At 37.5% G+C, this 17,182-nt stretch overlaps 2 protein-coding genes across 4 annotated transcripts; both read right to left on the bottom strand.

The window, feature by feature from the left end:
- Positions 1-654: 654 nt before the first annotated feature.
- LOC109182007 (protein misato homolog 1) lies at positions 655-6,701 on the bottom strand. 2 transcript variants are annotated; one of them, XM_019332005.1, is made up of 10 exons: positions 6,462-6,701; positions 5,408-5,482; positions 4,944-5,036; positions 4,786-4,831; positions 4,221-4,296; positions 3,197-3,557; positions 2,217-2,466; positions 1,761-2,003; positions 1,549-1,668; positions 655-1,271 (listed from the first exon to the last, which is right to left on the bottom strand). In XM_019332005.1, exons 2-10 carry the CDS (start codon positions 5,477-5,479, stop codon positions 823-825), a joined length of 1,710 nt encoding a protein of 569 aa, XP_019187550.1. In that variant the 5' UTR covers positions 5,480-5,482; positions 6,462-6,701; the 3' UTR covers positions 655-822. The 2 variants fall into 2 exon arrangements, with proteins under 2 accessions (XP_019187550.1, XP_019187551.1); XM_019332006.1 differs by having other exon boundaries at positions 736-1,271; positions 6,493-6,701.
- A 5,032-nt stretch (positions 6,702-11,733) lies between these two features.
- On the bottom strand, positions 11,734-16,541 carry LOC109182402 (syntaxin-41-like). 2 transcript variants are annotated; one of them, XM_019332587.1, is made up of 8 exons: positions 16,016-16,541; positions 14,211-14,484; positions 13,229-13,318; positions 12,902-12,979; positions 12,659-12,736; positions 12,479-12,544; positions 12,299-12,379; positions 11,734-12,188 (listed from the first exon to the last, which is right to left on the bottom strand). In XM_019332587.1, the coding sequence occupies exons 1-8, from the start codon at positions 16,219-16,221 to the stop codon at positions 12,081-12,083; spliced, it is 981 nt and encodes a 326-aa protein (XP_019188132.1). In that variant the 5' UTR covers positions 16,222-16,541; the 3' UTR covers positions 11,734-12,080. The 2 variants fall into 2 exon arrangements, with proteins under 2 accessions (XP_019188132.1, XP_019188131.1); XM_019332586.1 differs by having other exon boundaries at positions 14,211-14,487; positions 16,016-16,540.
- Between the last annotated feature and the right edge of the window lie 641 nt (positions 16,542-17,182).

Here is a 17,182-nt window from a genome sequence, read left to right as displayed (position 1 = left end):
TTCCCCCATAAGAAGTTAGGATAATCTGAACTAATAAGCATCACATTCATCATTTCTTTAATGTTTTTCTTTTTGGCTATGTCATTTTGTTGAGGAGTATTGGGGTAGAGTTTCCATGTAATCTATGTATTATGCCTTGTTTTTTCACATACACTTTGTAAAAAAACATGTTTCATATTCACCACAAGCCTTTTAATCTTACAATCCAACTAATTTTCTACTCCTAAAAAAATTTCGGCTTCATCTTTGGTATAGTTCGCAAAAGATAGAATTTGATATATTTGTGTACACAACTACAAAAGTGTAAATATAACAGTAGCCCTAATACCCTCTTGGCTTTTTTGTGGCCACAAGTCACAAGGCAATACATGTTTGTTGTTACCACATCAAACATTAAGCAACTACAACACTCTCTCTGCATATCAATAAATGCAATATACGTTGAATAAAGCACAAAATTAACATTTCATTCTCTGCGTCTCAATAATCTGTTAGCATGGACTTCATATATGCACACAAATCCTAACACCATTTATGCCATTCGGACAAATCATCCTCTACAATCTATATATTCCAATGATTCTGCAGATTATAAAATATTCATCTATCCAATATACGCGGAATAAAGCACAAATGTATATACCACCATCTTCATGACTTTTGGAACTTTAGTTGGATATAGATTTTATCAATTTCAAGACTCGAGTACAATCAAATTGATGTGGAGAGACTAAGTTAGAATGAATTCGCACTTTGACAACTGTAATTTCATTAACTCAGCAGATATCAGAAAACAAACTACAATACACGCAGAACAGTATATCAATCAGAATCAGAGGATATGTCAGAATAAGGTTTCAGTGTATTAACCAGTTTTGACAGTGTCTCTCCCAAGTCTTCTACCTCATCTCTGCCAAAGCCCCAACTTTCAAGAACCTGTGCCCCAATTGCTCCTCGCTGGATACCCAACTTCCGAAGGTTTTCCAGTCTGCTCTCCAAAAATGGTAAAATGGCAGTGCTAGAGCGTAATCTCGATGCCATGGGTATGGAATGGACTTCAAGGGGCCCCCTTGATGGGGTTTCAGTAATAGGTGTCTCTAATAGCTCACCGTGTTGGCCAATGGAATTCCCAAAGATGGCAGGAAAAGGCAATGGTATAGGAAGAGGACAGCAAGATACTGATAGGTGTGAGAATTTGGGCCTTGAAATTGCTTTCTCATAAGCATCCTGAACTGTGCGCTTCACTTCATAAACAGGTGCCCTCCGGCTTCCTGAAAATCAAAGTAGAAGGTTGCTGAAATATGATTTGTTGTTTTCAGTAACCTAAATCTAAGGCCAACCCTAGTGCAATGAATGTTGTATTGCTATTACATTAAGATAAGGCTAGGAAGAATCAAACAAAACAAATGGCACTATGTTGATAAAAATACATTAAAAAAAGGAGCACCAGTAATATATGAACAACCTCCAAAGATGGTACAAAACTAAAGGTCACTTGAGATTTCAAATTGGAAAATGGCATTAGAAGCATAAGATCTTATAAAATACCAGATCCTAGGACTCCGTGAATTGTCATACATTCCATGGCATGCATGTCTTCATTGTCTTGTTCTACCTCTGGGGTCAAGGACACAAAATTGTCAAGCAAAGACCCCTGAACCTGGTTCCCTATCAAAAGAATTTCAAATTGAGAGTCAGTCAGGAATTGCATAATTGAATGCTTATATAAGTTTAGAAAATTAACAATGGGAGAGCAATACCAGTTAATGAAGGAGCTGGCATAGACACATCCAATGTAGAAACCATATTCTGCCTAGCTTGATCTGCTAACACGTGTATGACTTCATACATATTTAAAGCACCAGAAGCATATATTGATTCTGCTGTGGGACCCGGATGTTCCATTCGAAATGGAAGACTCAAAGAATGTAGTGCAGAGGCATAAACTGCACTGGTGTAGTAGGGCTGTTCATCTTTAATGCAGAGACGCCTGGATGCTTTACCTAGATTTATTAGCGAAAAACTATTGTAAAGAGAAGCATCTTTCACTGTCAAAGATAAAATGAGAATTTAAAGCATACCCAGAAAGGCTAGATAAAGAGAATTATGAATTATGAACAGTGAGGAAAATTAGTACACTTTACTAGTATAGAAGAAATCAAGGTGAGAAAAATAAAGGAACTATTCTTTTGTGATTGACATTCTGCAATTCTTACTTGCGCTCAAGGAAGACAAACCAATGGGGACAATCAGTTTAGAAAAGGATGCTAGCCTTGAAAATGAAACTGCATTATGAAGACTTTGTGATATATTTAGCTTCTGGCTTTTAGTATTAGCGAATGATCCAGGGCTCCGTACAGTATACAGCAACACAGGTACATTACTATAGTCATCTGCAATATTCTGCAAGAACTCTGCAGCCAATCCAGAAAAGCCTCCAGAGTCATCAACTATGAATTGTACCCCCTAGTAAAAGACACATGTCCAAAAGCAGAATAAAAACATGCATCAGTGGAGCACTAGTGTACATACAAGTTGTTCTGTAATTTGGCCTATTATTGATGAATCATGAATGAAAAGGGAAGGCAATACTACAAATGTTCTAGCAACTCTAGTTTTACCACAATAAAGAATCAACCAAGTTGTTTTGAAGTTTCAAATTGTTATTTTAATTGATGAAACTCCATACAATGCTTGTTGATTTGGTTTAAAGTAAAATTATGTGCACCCTGTATTACAGATTGTAGAATGACTGAATGATCCCAACAAACACTTCTTTGGCAATTTGGTGGACCCCCTAATCCTAGCAGAGTTTGGATCATTGGTCCAATTAAACATTCACTAGTTTTACAACAAAGACTGTACTGTTAAACATGAAAGAAAGATGCTTAAATACCAGTTTAATTGACATTCAGAATTCATGTCATCATCCTTTGAAGACATGAAATAAGGAGACTGGAAGATAAGATGCAGGATAATAGATGAATATCTATCAATAATCAATGTATAGGTGACTGCTAATGGCCGGAGGTTTAAGAGTAATTCTGCTTCTATTAAGAATAAATAGATTCAAATATTTGACTAGCAAAGCATATGACACCTACAAAAGTTAGACATTTATAGTACATATTAAGAAAGAGTCTATGAGACAACAAAGAAAATGCAAGATGCATCACCTGTTGGAACTAGGAAATACCTGAATATGATCACACTCTTCAATGAAGAAACGAAGCCTTTCATTTAATTCTTCTCCCCGTTGATGGTTGTGGAATGTATCCCTTCCAATGCCATAGTTAAATTCTTGAGCATCCATCCATAACCCGCTTAATTGATACAAACTTTGGGGATGAAATTGAACTTTTGAGAAGTCAGTCCAGTACTGGACACCATTTTCTAAACATTCAACAATGTCCTTGTCCTGAATTTCATTGTGGGAGTCACTCTCCCTGCCATCAGGACCATCAACCATATTCATATTCTTTTCTTCCATGTATAAACTTTGCAAGAAGAGATTCCTTTTTAAAGGCTCAGAGGCCTGAGTTGTAACTTTACCAGCCCTGCACATTGGTATGCAGATGCTCAATTTGACTAAAGAGGCAAACAGGTGTTACGGCAAATTTAAACTATGAATTACAAACTACATGTCCAAGCATATATCATACTCCCTCCATCCCACTTTATGTTTCTGGTTTGGTTAACGAGGCTTGACTAAAGTTATTTACAATTCAACTTTTCATTTTAGTATTAATATATAAAATTTATATATTTAGAAACTATATTGAAAGTACTATTTAACAAACAAAATCAAAATTTTTAAAATAATACTCCGTAAAATAGTAAAGAAAATAAGCAAAGAAGAATGAGTTGATTTGACCAATGAATAATAAACATATAAGGTAAAATGGGACAAAGGGAGTAATATCCTTTTTATGATCCCACTCTCAAAACATACACTAATTTCAAATCCATTTAGACTTTCAGAGAATCATTAAATCCTATAGATAAGTGCACGAGTAATTAGTATCCAAGCAAGAATAACAATAATCTAAATAATAATTTTAAAAAACAGAAGAGTGCAAAGGTCAAGACTTTTAAGAACTCATAGTACCCATGGGCCATGGACACCTTGTTCCACTTATGTTGAATGATTGTTTAAGTAGAAGCTTTTATAAGCAATGAAGCCAAGGAATTAAACTATAAAGAAAGGCTAAAGATCTCACCATGTTAGAACATCCGAACTTTGGGATGGCTTTTCACTGTACAAATTTCCACATGAACTCATAGATCCAAGAGACCCTGACACGTCACAAATTCATACAGGCAGCATCATTAGATCTAAATGTCAAAATGTGATTTCAGCAGCAAAATGTAAAAGTCAATAACATATATCATGCCTTTAAACTACATAAAATGTAGCCATAGTATTAGCAGCAACCAAAGGAAAAATATGAAGATAAAAATCACTTATAAATTCATGGATTGAGAACTGAGAAGATTCACAAAAAAATTCAAAGCAAAGCAATTCATAAATTAGGTTATAACTCAGAATGTAGAGATTTCAAGTTAAAGCACAATACATGTCAAGGAATTTAGCTATTGAAAAGTATGGATGAAAATCTTTTAGTGAATCAAAATTTTTCTTTGTACAAGTTCATTAACTTAAAAGTTGAGTATATAGATCTCCAAGTAAAATCAATAATGAGAGAAATAAACACTTTGTTGCATGAGTAATCATCTAACTGCCTTTCATCATTTCACAGATGATGAAACGTCCATAATGTTTACCTTGAAAACCAACTGAAACCAATCGAGGGGTATAGGTAAGGAGTCCCTGCAACAGAATTTTCAAGAAAAATGACTTTGAAATGAAACACATAAAGTCATAACAGCTAAACTTGAGATCATATTAAAACGCATCATAGAGTTAGACATGATATGGTCACCTGTTGTGTTTCACCACTCCTATAGAGCACATCAGTATTAAGAGAATGATTCTTGAACACTTCATCACTCTCGGCCAGTCCATGCAACTCATCCTTCATGATTATGCAAAAATTCATCAATCCACAATATGCACACCAGAAACTGCTCTAACAACTAGCAAATGGCACAAACTCAAAATAAGATAGATCTCACAATTTCAATAAAACCCACAGCCAGAAAGAATGAGAATATCTCCATCACGAAAAAATAAATCCAATACCAACAACAAAGGTGGCTAAAAATTCTCAAGATTCAGACTTTTGCTATCTATAAAGTGAAAGTTTCTTTTACTAAGAAATATGAGAACAAAAATATGTTTGAAGGAAATGGATGCAAAAAATTGTGTTCAATTAGCATATGGAACAAATTAAGCTATATATATATATATATATATATATATATTGATGAGAAAAAAAAAAAAAACCTGGAAATTCCAGAAGTGAGAACCAATGAAGTTTGAATAGCTTCCAACTTGGATTGTCACAATTTCTCTCATGTCCTTCAAAGGGTAAGAAATACAAAGATTCAAAGACAGCTCAAAAGCTAAAACCCAATAAGCAAGAGGTCTGAATTGAAGAAGAGAAGAAACTACAGGCGAGAAAAAGATTTTGCCTAGCCAGAAGTAACTTTGAGTCTCTCATGCAATAAAACTGCATGGGTGAGAAAACGATTTTTCAAAAATCTGCCACATTGCAGATAATAACATAATTTGAACAAGTGACAGTCATTAGATTTAGAACATTTAATAAACTCACTGCCACAGGCCCACTCCCCACAAGAATTTTCTTACACACAGTGCAGCTGAAATACTTATTTCTAGGCTGCAGTGATTATCACATCAATAAACATTAGTTATTTTCCAACTCTCTAAACCCTACCACTTCAACATACATATAGAGATACATTGCCTGCCAGCACTCTCTGGATATAACACAAGGAAAAATCATATTAAAGCACAAGCTTCAGTAGTATTGTTATCCAAAATCAGTAAACATATCTTGAGTGGATTGGCTGTGGTAGTGCGGCGGTGTGAGGATAGAAACTGAGGAGCAGCACTTGGGTTCCACTTACACAATACAAACTTACAAAAAATTACTATATATATAATATCAAGTACAAACTGCAGACTTACCTCAGTTACCCCATCATGAATGATGCAGTGGATGTAGTTTAGTGTTCTAATTTCTCTTGATCAATTTATGATTTTATCACTAAAACTCTTTAAATTCCGAGTTTCAACTGTCATCAGACACATAACAGTCTAACAATAAACAACTTCATTCAATCATTCAACAAAAATGAAATACACAAAATTCACAAGTACTGAAGTACACAGCACACTGTCACAGAACATCACACTCAGAAATCGGAATGCTTTGTTTAATGTAGGCTTCCAAATGTCAAACTGAACTATTCATTAATCAACTCCAAATTAGGAAAAGAATATATACAAAGCAAGTTAAGCAACGTCGGATTACCGTATTGGAGAGTGTCGCCTTGTCGGATTACCGTATGTGGAGCACCGGGGCTACGTCGCCTGGTCGCCGACTCGCCGTTGTGGAGCACTATAGGTCTTCTGCTCAGGGCAGGACCTCTCTATTACAGAGAGGCAAGAAGCAGAATTTCAAAAGATTTTAGGGAGTGTTTGGTTAAGTTATACAACCTAACCAACAAAATGTGACATTTCAAAGTTTACATTTTCATATTTAGTTCATGCTATCTTACTTTCTTAAACAATCTAAGCATACCATAAATATCTACAAATTTGGTCATTTTAATTCGAATATATATATATATATATATATAATTAAGTTCTCGTACGGTTGTGCGGTGAGTAATGTGTGTGAGTTTTGTACTTAAGGTGTGTGAGTTTTGTGTTTAAGGTGTCGTGAGTTTTGTACTTAAGGTGCATGAGTTTTGTGCTTAAGGTGCGTGAGTTGTGTAATTAAGGTGCGTGAGTTTTGTGCTTAATGTGAGTAGTTGTTGAAATTTAAGGTGCGTGAGTTTTGTGCTTAAGGTGCATGAGGTTTGTGCTTAAGGTGCGTGAGTTTTGTACTTAAGGTGCGTAGGTTTGTGTTCTTAAGGTGTTTTATTTGTGTGCTTAATGTCTTGTGTGTTGTGTACTTAAAGTGTGTCAGTTTAATGCTTAATGTGTGTCCAACCGCACATCAGTGTACTCTGAAAGACACATCAGTGTGTTCTGGAAGTTACAACATTGTATTCTGAAGGGTACAACATTATACTCTGCAAGAAGGAAAAAAATGCACTGAAAGACAAAAAATAAAAAAATAAAAAAAAATAAACTTACTTACACAAAATTACCATAATGCCACCGCGTTGTGTTTTTTTAAAGATATCTTCATTCTGAACCCTTGATCTATACTGAATCAATGGATGAGATTAGACACTATTTTTCACCTAAGAAAACATCCGCACCTGATCTATCACCTATTGTTTTCCCTAATCGTGCCCCATACCACGCTGCCAAACACGCTACTAGTCCTCTTTCCATTAAAAAAAAAAAAAAAAAAAAAAAAACCTCCACTTTCCTAATTGGTTTAATTATTCTTTGGGTCGTACTCTTGGGGCCACCATCAGTCCCCCACTTTCTTTGGTTACCTTTGATAGGCAAAGAAAGTATAGACGCCCACAAACTCTTTCCCACATTGACCCCCTAGACTCCTGAACCGAAAGGTTCTCCTCTCTTTTGGAAAGCTTGGTCCCTGCTGCTTTCCCTATATGCGGTTCGTTAGAACGATTTAGCTCCCGCACGTTCCTTGCAAGACAAAGAAAGAGATTTTTTTTAATGTCGCATTCCCTCCGTGCGGGCCCAACTAGGATTTTTCATTGCCTCCCCTACATGCAAGCCCGTTGGGTTGCTTTTCCCTCCATGCAAGCCCAACTAGGATTTTTCACTGTCTTCCTCACACGCGGACCTGTTGGGCTGCCTTCCCTCCATGCAAGCCCAACTAGGATTTTTCATTGTCTTTCCTACATGCGGACCTGTTGGGTTGTCTTTCCTCCATCCAGGCCCAACTAGGATTTTTCACTGCTTTCCCTACATGCGAACCAGTTGGCCTGCCTTTCCTCCATGCAGACCTAACTAGGATTTTTCACCACCTTCCCTACATGCGAACTTGTTGGGCTGCCTTCCCTCCATGCAGGCCCATCTAGGATTTTTCACCGCCTTCCCTATATGTGGACCTATTGGGTTGTCCGCCCAATTAGGATTTTTCACCGCCTTCCCTATAAGTGGACATGTTGGGATGCCTTCCCTCCATTCAGGCTTAACAAACTAGGATTTTTTACCGCCTTCCCTACATGCATTCATATTCGACCTTTTTTTTTTTGCTCCTCTATGCTTATGTACTAGTCAATTATTGGTTGCCTCCCTTTCTTCGCCACCCTCCAAGTCGAGTCTCTTCCTTCTCTCCTAGGAAACATCAATGGCGGGTCATCGTCCACTTTGTTCCATGCATTCCTTCTCGCCAATTTTTCCCAGTCGATGAAACTTTTTAACTCCCCTGATTGTATTAAGAATTTGATTTCCTGCTTTAAAGTGTGACACTCATCAATGTCGTGGCCATGTCGCATGTGGAATTCACAATACATTGACTTATCGAGTCCGAAAAACTCTGTGACGAATGGTGGTGATGGTCGCACCATGTTACACTCTTTCGCATAGGCCAATGCCTCGCTAGGTCGTCCAGTTAGGGGGATTAATGTTATCGGTGCGGGAGCTACATGAGGGTACATCCTTAGGGACACACATGGGATCGGTGGCCCAGCCTCGAAGGCTCGCCTGCCTCAATCTCGGGGTCGCTCTACGAGATGATCAATCACTCTCTTCCCAGACGTATTGGATTCCTTTACCTTTGGTTTCTTGATCGAACCCTCATCAGCTTTCTTCTTGGCCCGATTGGCTTCTTCTGCATTGGCGTAACGGTCTGCCTTCGCCATCATGGCTACATAATTACCAGGCGCATTCCTCCTCAAGGTTTTATATAGGTCATCGGCCCTCAAAGCTTCCATAAATAATACCATGGCGGACTTGTCGTCCACGTCCATGTCTTCGACCTTGGCTACTTCCACTCACCACCGTAATAAGAAGTTGGTGAGGGCCTCGTCGGATTTCTGCTTTACTAAGGCTAGGTGGGAGAAATGCTTATTAGTCTTTCTCCCCCAGACGAAGTGGGTTACGAATTTGACTACGAGGTCGTATAATGAATCGATTGTCGCGGTTGGTAGCCTGGTGAATCAATGTTGGGCCACCACCCAGCAGGTGGAGAAAAATGTTCAACACATCATTGCCTCTGATACTCACATGAGTATTATGGCTGCCTTATAGGCTAGAATGTGTTCCTACGGTTTCCCATCCCCATCGAACCGTTTCACGTTCGGGGTTTTAAAGTTTAGTGAGTGCGACTCCTCTATGATCCAACTTGTGAATGAGGGTGAGGTCGTTATCTTCGGGACCATGGGCGATTTCCCCCTCCATTGGGCTAGCTCTTCGAGCCTCTTTTCTACTTGTAAGACTAGTCCCCTGGCATACGTGCCCGAGTTTCCGGCATTGTCCTTCTTGCCTCCAAGAGCCCATGACGTGGGGCTCGGTCAGTGCTTTCATCCATGGCTTCTTCTAGACCCGCCGTGAGGTTCTCGCGAATGGGTGTCTTTCGCTTCACACCCCTTTTTGGTTGTGATCTCGGGCCTTGAGGCCCTAGCCTCTCCCATATCGAAGGTGGCTCAACCTAGGGGGGTGCTTAGTCACCAAGGAGGCGGGGGTGCCTTAGGAGCAGGTTTCGTCGCCCGCACTTGCTTGGGTGGGTCCCTAGCTTATTGGGTCATTCATATACATATAATCTGGGCTACCTCTTGGGCTAACGGTTGGATGTTGGGCCTACTTGGCCCCGCCTCCTTAGGGTCCAAGTTGTTACCCATTGGAAACACGCCTCCCTCCAATATAAAGGTGTTGGTTGGCCCTCCGACCTCGCGGGGCAGCGAGCTAGACCTCTGGGATCGAGACGCCCCTTGTGCTGGCCAGCTAAGCTGCTCTGAAGGTCCCTTGAGTGCTGACTCCTTGAGCTGGCCATGTCCGTATTGTTGGGTCGGATAGAATTTCACGGTCAAGTATAGATAACGAGTTTTGAAATGGGGTAAAGTTAAGGACACATGATTTTCGTCACGGTTTCCATAAACGGCACAAATAATGATTTTTAATGGACTAGGCCTACCATAAAACTGGGTTGGTATCGGGTAATGGGTGCGAAATATGTATTGAATTACTAGGGCACAAGGCCCTTGAAATAATACAAACGGGCTGCAAATGTATTAAATAAACAAAGGGAATGAATTTGGTCTAAACGGCCCAACCACACTGCTAACTAGCGGACAGTAGAGACAAATGACGTACTGCGTTGTTGAATGAAGGAGAAGTCAAGAGAGAAGGAGAGATGATGATGATGCCCTTGGAACGGAGACCCTCCCCACCTTAATACTACGTCGATGATAGGTTTGGGGACCACAATACTCTGCCCTCCTTCACTGTACGCGTGTACCAATAAGTGTCGTGCTCTCCCGCCAAATACCTCCTCACGTGCCATGTCACAGGCCCGTTCTGGTAATCGCCAACTGCTAGAGCAATCCGCCCGCTCGAGCAGTCCGCCCCTCTGCTGAACGGCCCACCACTCACATGGGTGCTCCATCATAACTGGGCAAACCAAGCTGAGGCTCCCCAATAGTCGACGAACGGCCAAGGCGCTCCTGCAAGGGACCAAAAGACGCCGAAGCCGCGGACCTAAGACCGGTCCGCTGGCCACAATTACGAGTTATAAAGTAAAACACAAAGGAAAGAAAACAAGGGAATTCTAAGAATATCTCTTCATCGAGAATAAATTCTTGCCCACAGTTATGAGTTATTGTTCCAATAACAATGCCCTCTTTTCTAAGAGATAAGTCATTATTTATAATCTATTATCATATGTAAAATAAGATAAGAGCATTAATTAGTGATTACATAATTAGTCAATCCCTAATTACATGCTCCATATAATAAGCAAGGATTTACATAATTAGTCAATCTCTAATTATATGCTTCATTGAATTATGTCATCAATTAGTGCCCGAGGTTTATTGTCTCGGGTTGTTAACATGTTGATACATTAATGACACTTTATTCATCCATTTGATTAAAATAATTTTTAAAATAAAAATTAAATAAATTAATCGGTCACAGGTGACTTGACCAGAAATTTGGCCAAAAAATTTAACATCAGGACTAAATGTGATACAAATTCAATAGTCATGCACCTAATTTGAAAATGTTAATAATCAAGGACCAAATGTGATACAAAGTGAATATTCATGCACTTAATTTGAAAATTTTAATAGTAAAAGACTAAAATTGATACATGTATTATACTTGAGAGACTTAAAATGATTTTTTTTCTTAACTTAATTGAATAAAAATGAAAAGTTAAAGTGTCTAATTGAAACTTTTACAAATTTAAAGGTTAATTACACTTTGACCTATAGTTGAAGAGCATATTTGACCCTTGTCCCAATTTACTTTTTAGAAAATCTAAGAACCTAAATGAAACTAAGACCTATTCAAGTCAAAAAAGACCAAAGGCCTGCAATCACAAGGAATACAACTGCAAATCCACAAAAGAAGCAAAGAGACCTTATCGTGTGTCGCTACACCCTACACTGCCCATGCCACCAGTAAAGTAAGTTCGAATTGAAGGATAAGAATGTCATGAACAAGTGAATATAAAGCATGCACACACAGCTACAAAATTCTCCAAGATAAAAGAATCGATATTATGCCTTCCTCCAAAAAAACAAATCATCAACAAATTACAGTTAAATGCTCTATACAAAGGTCCCTTGAGCTGGCTGTATTAATTTGCTCAATTACACAAAACCTTCCCCAGAAACGAAAAAAAGAGAGAGAAGAGCTAGACAGCATAAGGAATAAATTCTAAAGCAGCAGTTCAGAATTCCAAGTTCTTCCATTGGCCTCGATCGGTAAGTTGGTAGTCCTCTGGCGCATACAGGATGCAAGGGAAGGTAAGAATGTATAGGACCAATTTCACGGATTAGAAAAGTATTGTCTTCAGAATTAAAAGGACTAGCATTACAAAGCACATGATGATAAGCACTGTGGCACACATGACCATCCCGCCTTGCTTCTGGGTTCTTTCTGCCTGCACTCAAATTAAACCCCAACACAACATTTAACAAAGATGAGAATTTCAATAATATATTCTGCATGCACAAATTTGTATGCTTCAATGAGGAAGGGAAAGGAGAGGACCTTTTGCAATTGTTTGAGGCCATCCTCAACCGTTGCCGCAACATTTTGAATATTATGGTCTATCCTATCCACAATGGTACCCTGATCAAAGAATATGTTCATTTAATGTCACCTTAAAGGTTCAGAAGCTTTTACTGAATATGACAAATACAATACATCTGTAACTATTTTTATACTAACCTGGTCAATTACCAGAACTGACAAGTCCTTCATAATTTGGGCAAGTTCATTGACTGATTCTACAACCTACCATATCAAAGAAGTATATAAGTTTTTTTCAGGTATGTACATACAACAAAGAAATATAGAACTTAAAGTAAAAACAGTCTAGCAAGAGACACCAGAAACTTCATAGATTACCTGCTCTATTTCTCTCTCCCTCTCTGCTGTGAATGCCTCACTTTTCTTTAATTTCGACATTTGGTGCTCATTAAATCCCTAAGACATTATTTGCAAAAAGTAAATTAAGATGTTGGTAGGATGTAGTCACCATCATTAGTAAAAATTTGCCACAGTATATGGGCAAGTGAGCTTTAGATAAAAGGGTTACATAAATTAGAAAAGAGATTTGATTAAAAAGACATCATAAATAGATATACATACAAAGTCATCCAAATCATCATTCTCCCCAGTAGAGTGGCTTTCATTTAAATTCATTTCCAAGTCAACACCATCTGGAGCCTACACAAAATGGCAATGAGTTAGGTAAAGCTTGTGAGCATATATTTCTGGATCATATAAAAGACTAAGAAAAGAGAGATCGGAAATATAACTAGATAAGATATCATATGCAAGTCAAGCTAGCCTTGAGAGAGAATGTTGGTAATCTTGATGAAGCAATTCCAGCCTTTATATAGGGCATGTCAAATCACCCCAATCCAAACTCTAAATGAACTATTTACCATATCTAAAATGCTAAAAGACATTCACCTCTTTTTGTTGACGCAGTTGTTTCAAATAAGTAGACTGTTTTTTGCGAAGTTCCATTGAAAGGTTCTGAAGATCAGTCGCGAGAGAGCGCTGTCATAGAGTACACGGAATGTAAGGAAATATACAAATGGTAAATCATTGGTAATAAAATAAGCACACAAGCCTATTTGTGTGGGCTCTCTGTGTATGAGACAGGCGACACAACTTTTGAGAGCCGCACTTAAAGTGGGTGAAGTTTTAAAATGTTTAGAATAACAAGAAAGAACATGCAATGAGAAAGTACACACCAGAAGAACTTATGCTACCAACAGTTTCCATTAGTGAAATTGATCTTTTTGGTTTAATAAAATGTAGAGACCCCCTATAGCCTAAGAAAATTAGCTAGTAACTTCCAAAATAATATATTCTGTTCCAGCAGCGGCACCATAAGTCTCTAATAGCAGGGTGCTTCTTCTGCTTACCTTCTTTAAATGATGGCAGGTGCCGTCCATGGTTACAAGTAAAAGGTTTCAAAGCCATTCAGGATAAGTTATCTACAATTGAGCAATATCTGCCTCACCATGCCAACAACCATAGAGCATGCCTAATTACAAGGTGGTTTATAAACTACTTAACATTGTTCCTTAAGCTTCATATCTTACAAATTAATAGCCTAATTATTTAGATTAAAGAGGGCAAAGAAAATAACTGACTCTTTAATACTATACGGTTTTAAACCAAAACCTTACAAAATTGGGAAAAAAAAAAAAAGTGTGGCATGAAACTGTTATTTGACATCATAAGATGCATTTGATAGGAAGAGATAGAATAGTGAATATATGAGTTTTACCTTGAAAGAAGATTTGGCAAACTTTAACAAGACAAGATAAATTGCTAATTTACAAAATTGATAAAAAGAAATGCAGGACATTTAGAATTTCTGAATTTTTATTGCAACCAAATTCAGGGGGGAAAAAAAGATTTAAAAACAATCAAAACATACCTGCACATTTTTCCTAACATTGGAATCCTCAGAAGGTCCTGATGCTGACAGTCTTTGTAACTTCTTTTCTGATGTCTTCAACAGATCAGTTATTTCATGAGTAAGACTCTCAATCCGACGTTGATCTTCCTTACCATCTCCAAATGATGGCATTAAAGCCTTTGCATGAGCCTTGGCCAACTCAGCCATTTTTGTTCTCACCCGTTGCACATTAGCGGCTATTTCTTCAGATACATCCACCCACGCAGGTGGTAGACCTACTGTAACTGGACCACTACTGCAAAGAAGAAACATTAGATACTAAGCAATTTCCCCATCCACTATATTAATTTAGTCTTAGCCTTAGCAGGAATTTAGGTGGTTACTGGTTAGTGAATCTCTTGGTTTGAAATACTGCAGTGGTAAATGAGTCTCCTTTCAGTTTGTATTACAGTAGCACACTGAAGTTCATGCTGGGCTCTCCACAAACTCTTAAACAGGTTGGAATTTAGATTGGTTCATATGCAGAATCTCAATAGGTTATATTACCATTCACCTTTTGAAGTAGTTCACAGAGGAAAATAAATGAAATTATAAAGTGGCTTGAACTTTGAAAGCTCTGCCATTTAATGCAATAAGTTTTTTTAGTAGATTAAGTAACTAATGTTGTTAAAACTACACAACCAATATTTCAACCTTGCCAGTGATAGTTTGTCAATGGCACACATTAAAATTTAGAGAATCATAGATCAAAAGACCACTTTTCACCATTTTGTATATACATCAACTAAGGAAAGAAACTACTAAAGATAAGAAGGTATGAACAGTTATATACAGCAGAACACTATATGTCCTAATGAAATGGGGCAGATTCTTTTTATTTCCTGAAACAGGAAAACATGAAAAATAAAACGTTCACATGTACCTTGTTTTGAATTTTGGATATTATCTAAATGTCTTAGGAAATATAAGATCTTTTGTACCAATTGCCAGTGGTGTCAATAGTACCGGGTACAACCAAGTATAATATATATAGTTGTACCGGGTACTATTGTCATAATGCTAATAGTAATAATTGAAAATCCCATAAAATATAACACAAAGCTTTTCTTGGTTAAAGGTTGCGGAAGGTTTTCCTCTGTAGGTTAAAAATAGTTAAATGAAATAGAAGGAAGGATAGATTGAAAGCATGTTTCATTTTAAGAGTAAATCAACTTATTAAGGCCTGATAGATTCAAGATTCCTACACAATAGTTCAACATTGATGATCTGAGAAATTTGCAGCTAAACTATTCATGCAATCTTCTATGCTGCTAAACAGATTTCAGTTAATTTTCCAGTTTTTCATCCAAGCTCCTCAAGAAGAAACTCAAGAATCATATAGTCTTCTGAACAATGGAAATGCAAATTCACCTCTGACCTGCTTTCAAGAAATGGATTAACTACAGCCTCCAACTACCTATTTTTTCAAATTCAATTCCATCATTACTTGAGTTTTCATAATATATCGAGTAATTTCAATTTCTCTCCCTATATTACAATTAACTTTTTCTCTGCTATGTTATGTCAGAAATGCCATGATACAATAATTTCACGTTTTCCCTCACTGTGATTTAATCACAATCTGATTTATACATACCTCCCAAGCAATTTTACTGCCAATTTTTAAACAATTAAAAATGTCATATAGTAGTGAGAAGAGTTCTACTAAACAAAGACATGTTGGATCAAAAATAATTCTAAATCAAAATTAAAACTTTATTTAATTTAGAAACTGATTCATGATTGCAGCATTGCATAGATGAGTTGAATACACATATCTATACCTGGAAGTTCCAGGATCTTCAGTGCTGAGAGGAGCATAAGAGCGATTCGTATTAAGCAAGGAAGTCGTGGATAATTCTATAACTGGGCCGCCGCCGCCGCCTCCGCCTCCGCCGGAGCTCAATGAAGACGATCCAGTCGGAGCTCGTACGCTCTTCAACGCATCTCTATACTTCTTGTACAGAATCGTCCTATTCCTCGACGCCATTAACCTTCTCCAAGATAAATTCAATGAACTGTTAATAATAGTGAAATTTTGAATACAATTCAGATCTGATTATGAGATTGAGACTCGTAGCGCTGGCATCCTCTTGGTCCGAGTTCGGATCACAAGGTGTTTCGTATTTAGGGTTCTGAGCGGAGATCGGCGAGCTGGGGCCTTTCCGGCAATGTTGGAATCGGGTTCCTGACTCTGTTGGAGCTGAGCCAGAATCCGAGTTCGGTCTTCGGTGAAGAAGATGGAGGAAGGTGTGCTCGGAGTCGGAGGTGGGTCTATGTGTGTGAAAAATGGGTCCTTCCTTTGAGGAACCGGGCCGGGTTAATAAGATCCACTTTAATACTACGGAGTATTAACAATTAAGCTTGCAAAAAATAAATAAAAATCGAATATAAATACACAAGTGAAATTGAATTTTCAAACTAAAAAATAAAAAAATATAATTAAATCATCTAACTTGAAAGAAAAATGCATTTGACAGTTTAATTTTTACTAGATTATCAGGTAACCTATTAACTGATATAAAATGTGGCCTTTTTAAAAAAATAATAATAATTTGATGCTGAATTGGTTTGTTATATTTGATTTGGCATTCAGTATTATTAGTTTATTACTAGTCTTTTTTATGTGCAATTCATAAAAAATTAAAAATAAATATCAGTATTAAGTCATGTTATGTTATTGAAGTATTTACATCACGTTTAATTCACAGAATGAATTTTGAGGTAATATGAATGTTATTCCATAAGGAATGGAATAGGCAAGGAATAGAATATGAATTATATTCTATGTTTGGTTCGCGGAAGGAATAGACTTTAGGAATTATATTACAATGTTTGGTTCGTTTAAGGAATAGAATGAAATATGTTTCAAAAGATATAAATACCCTTATAAAAATATGTGATGGTGTTGGTGGTGGTGGTGGTGGCGGCGGTGGTGGTTGTGGTGGTGG

The sequence above is a fragment of the Ipomoea nil genome, unplaced genomic scaffold (genome assembly GCF_001879475.1).
Source record: "Ipomoea nil cultivar Tokyo-kokei standard unplaced genomic scaffold, Asagao_1.1 scaffold1043, whole genome shotgun sequence".
Taxonomy (NCBI): Eukaryota; Viridiplantae; Streptophyta; class Magnoliopsida; order Solanales; family Convolvulaceae; genus Ipomoea; species Ipomoea nil.
Note: the sequence above shows the minus strand (reverse complement) of the source record. Positions and strands in the feature narration are given on the sequence as shown.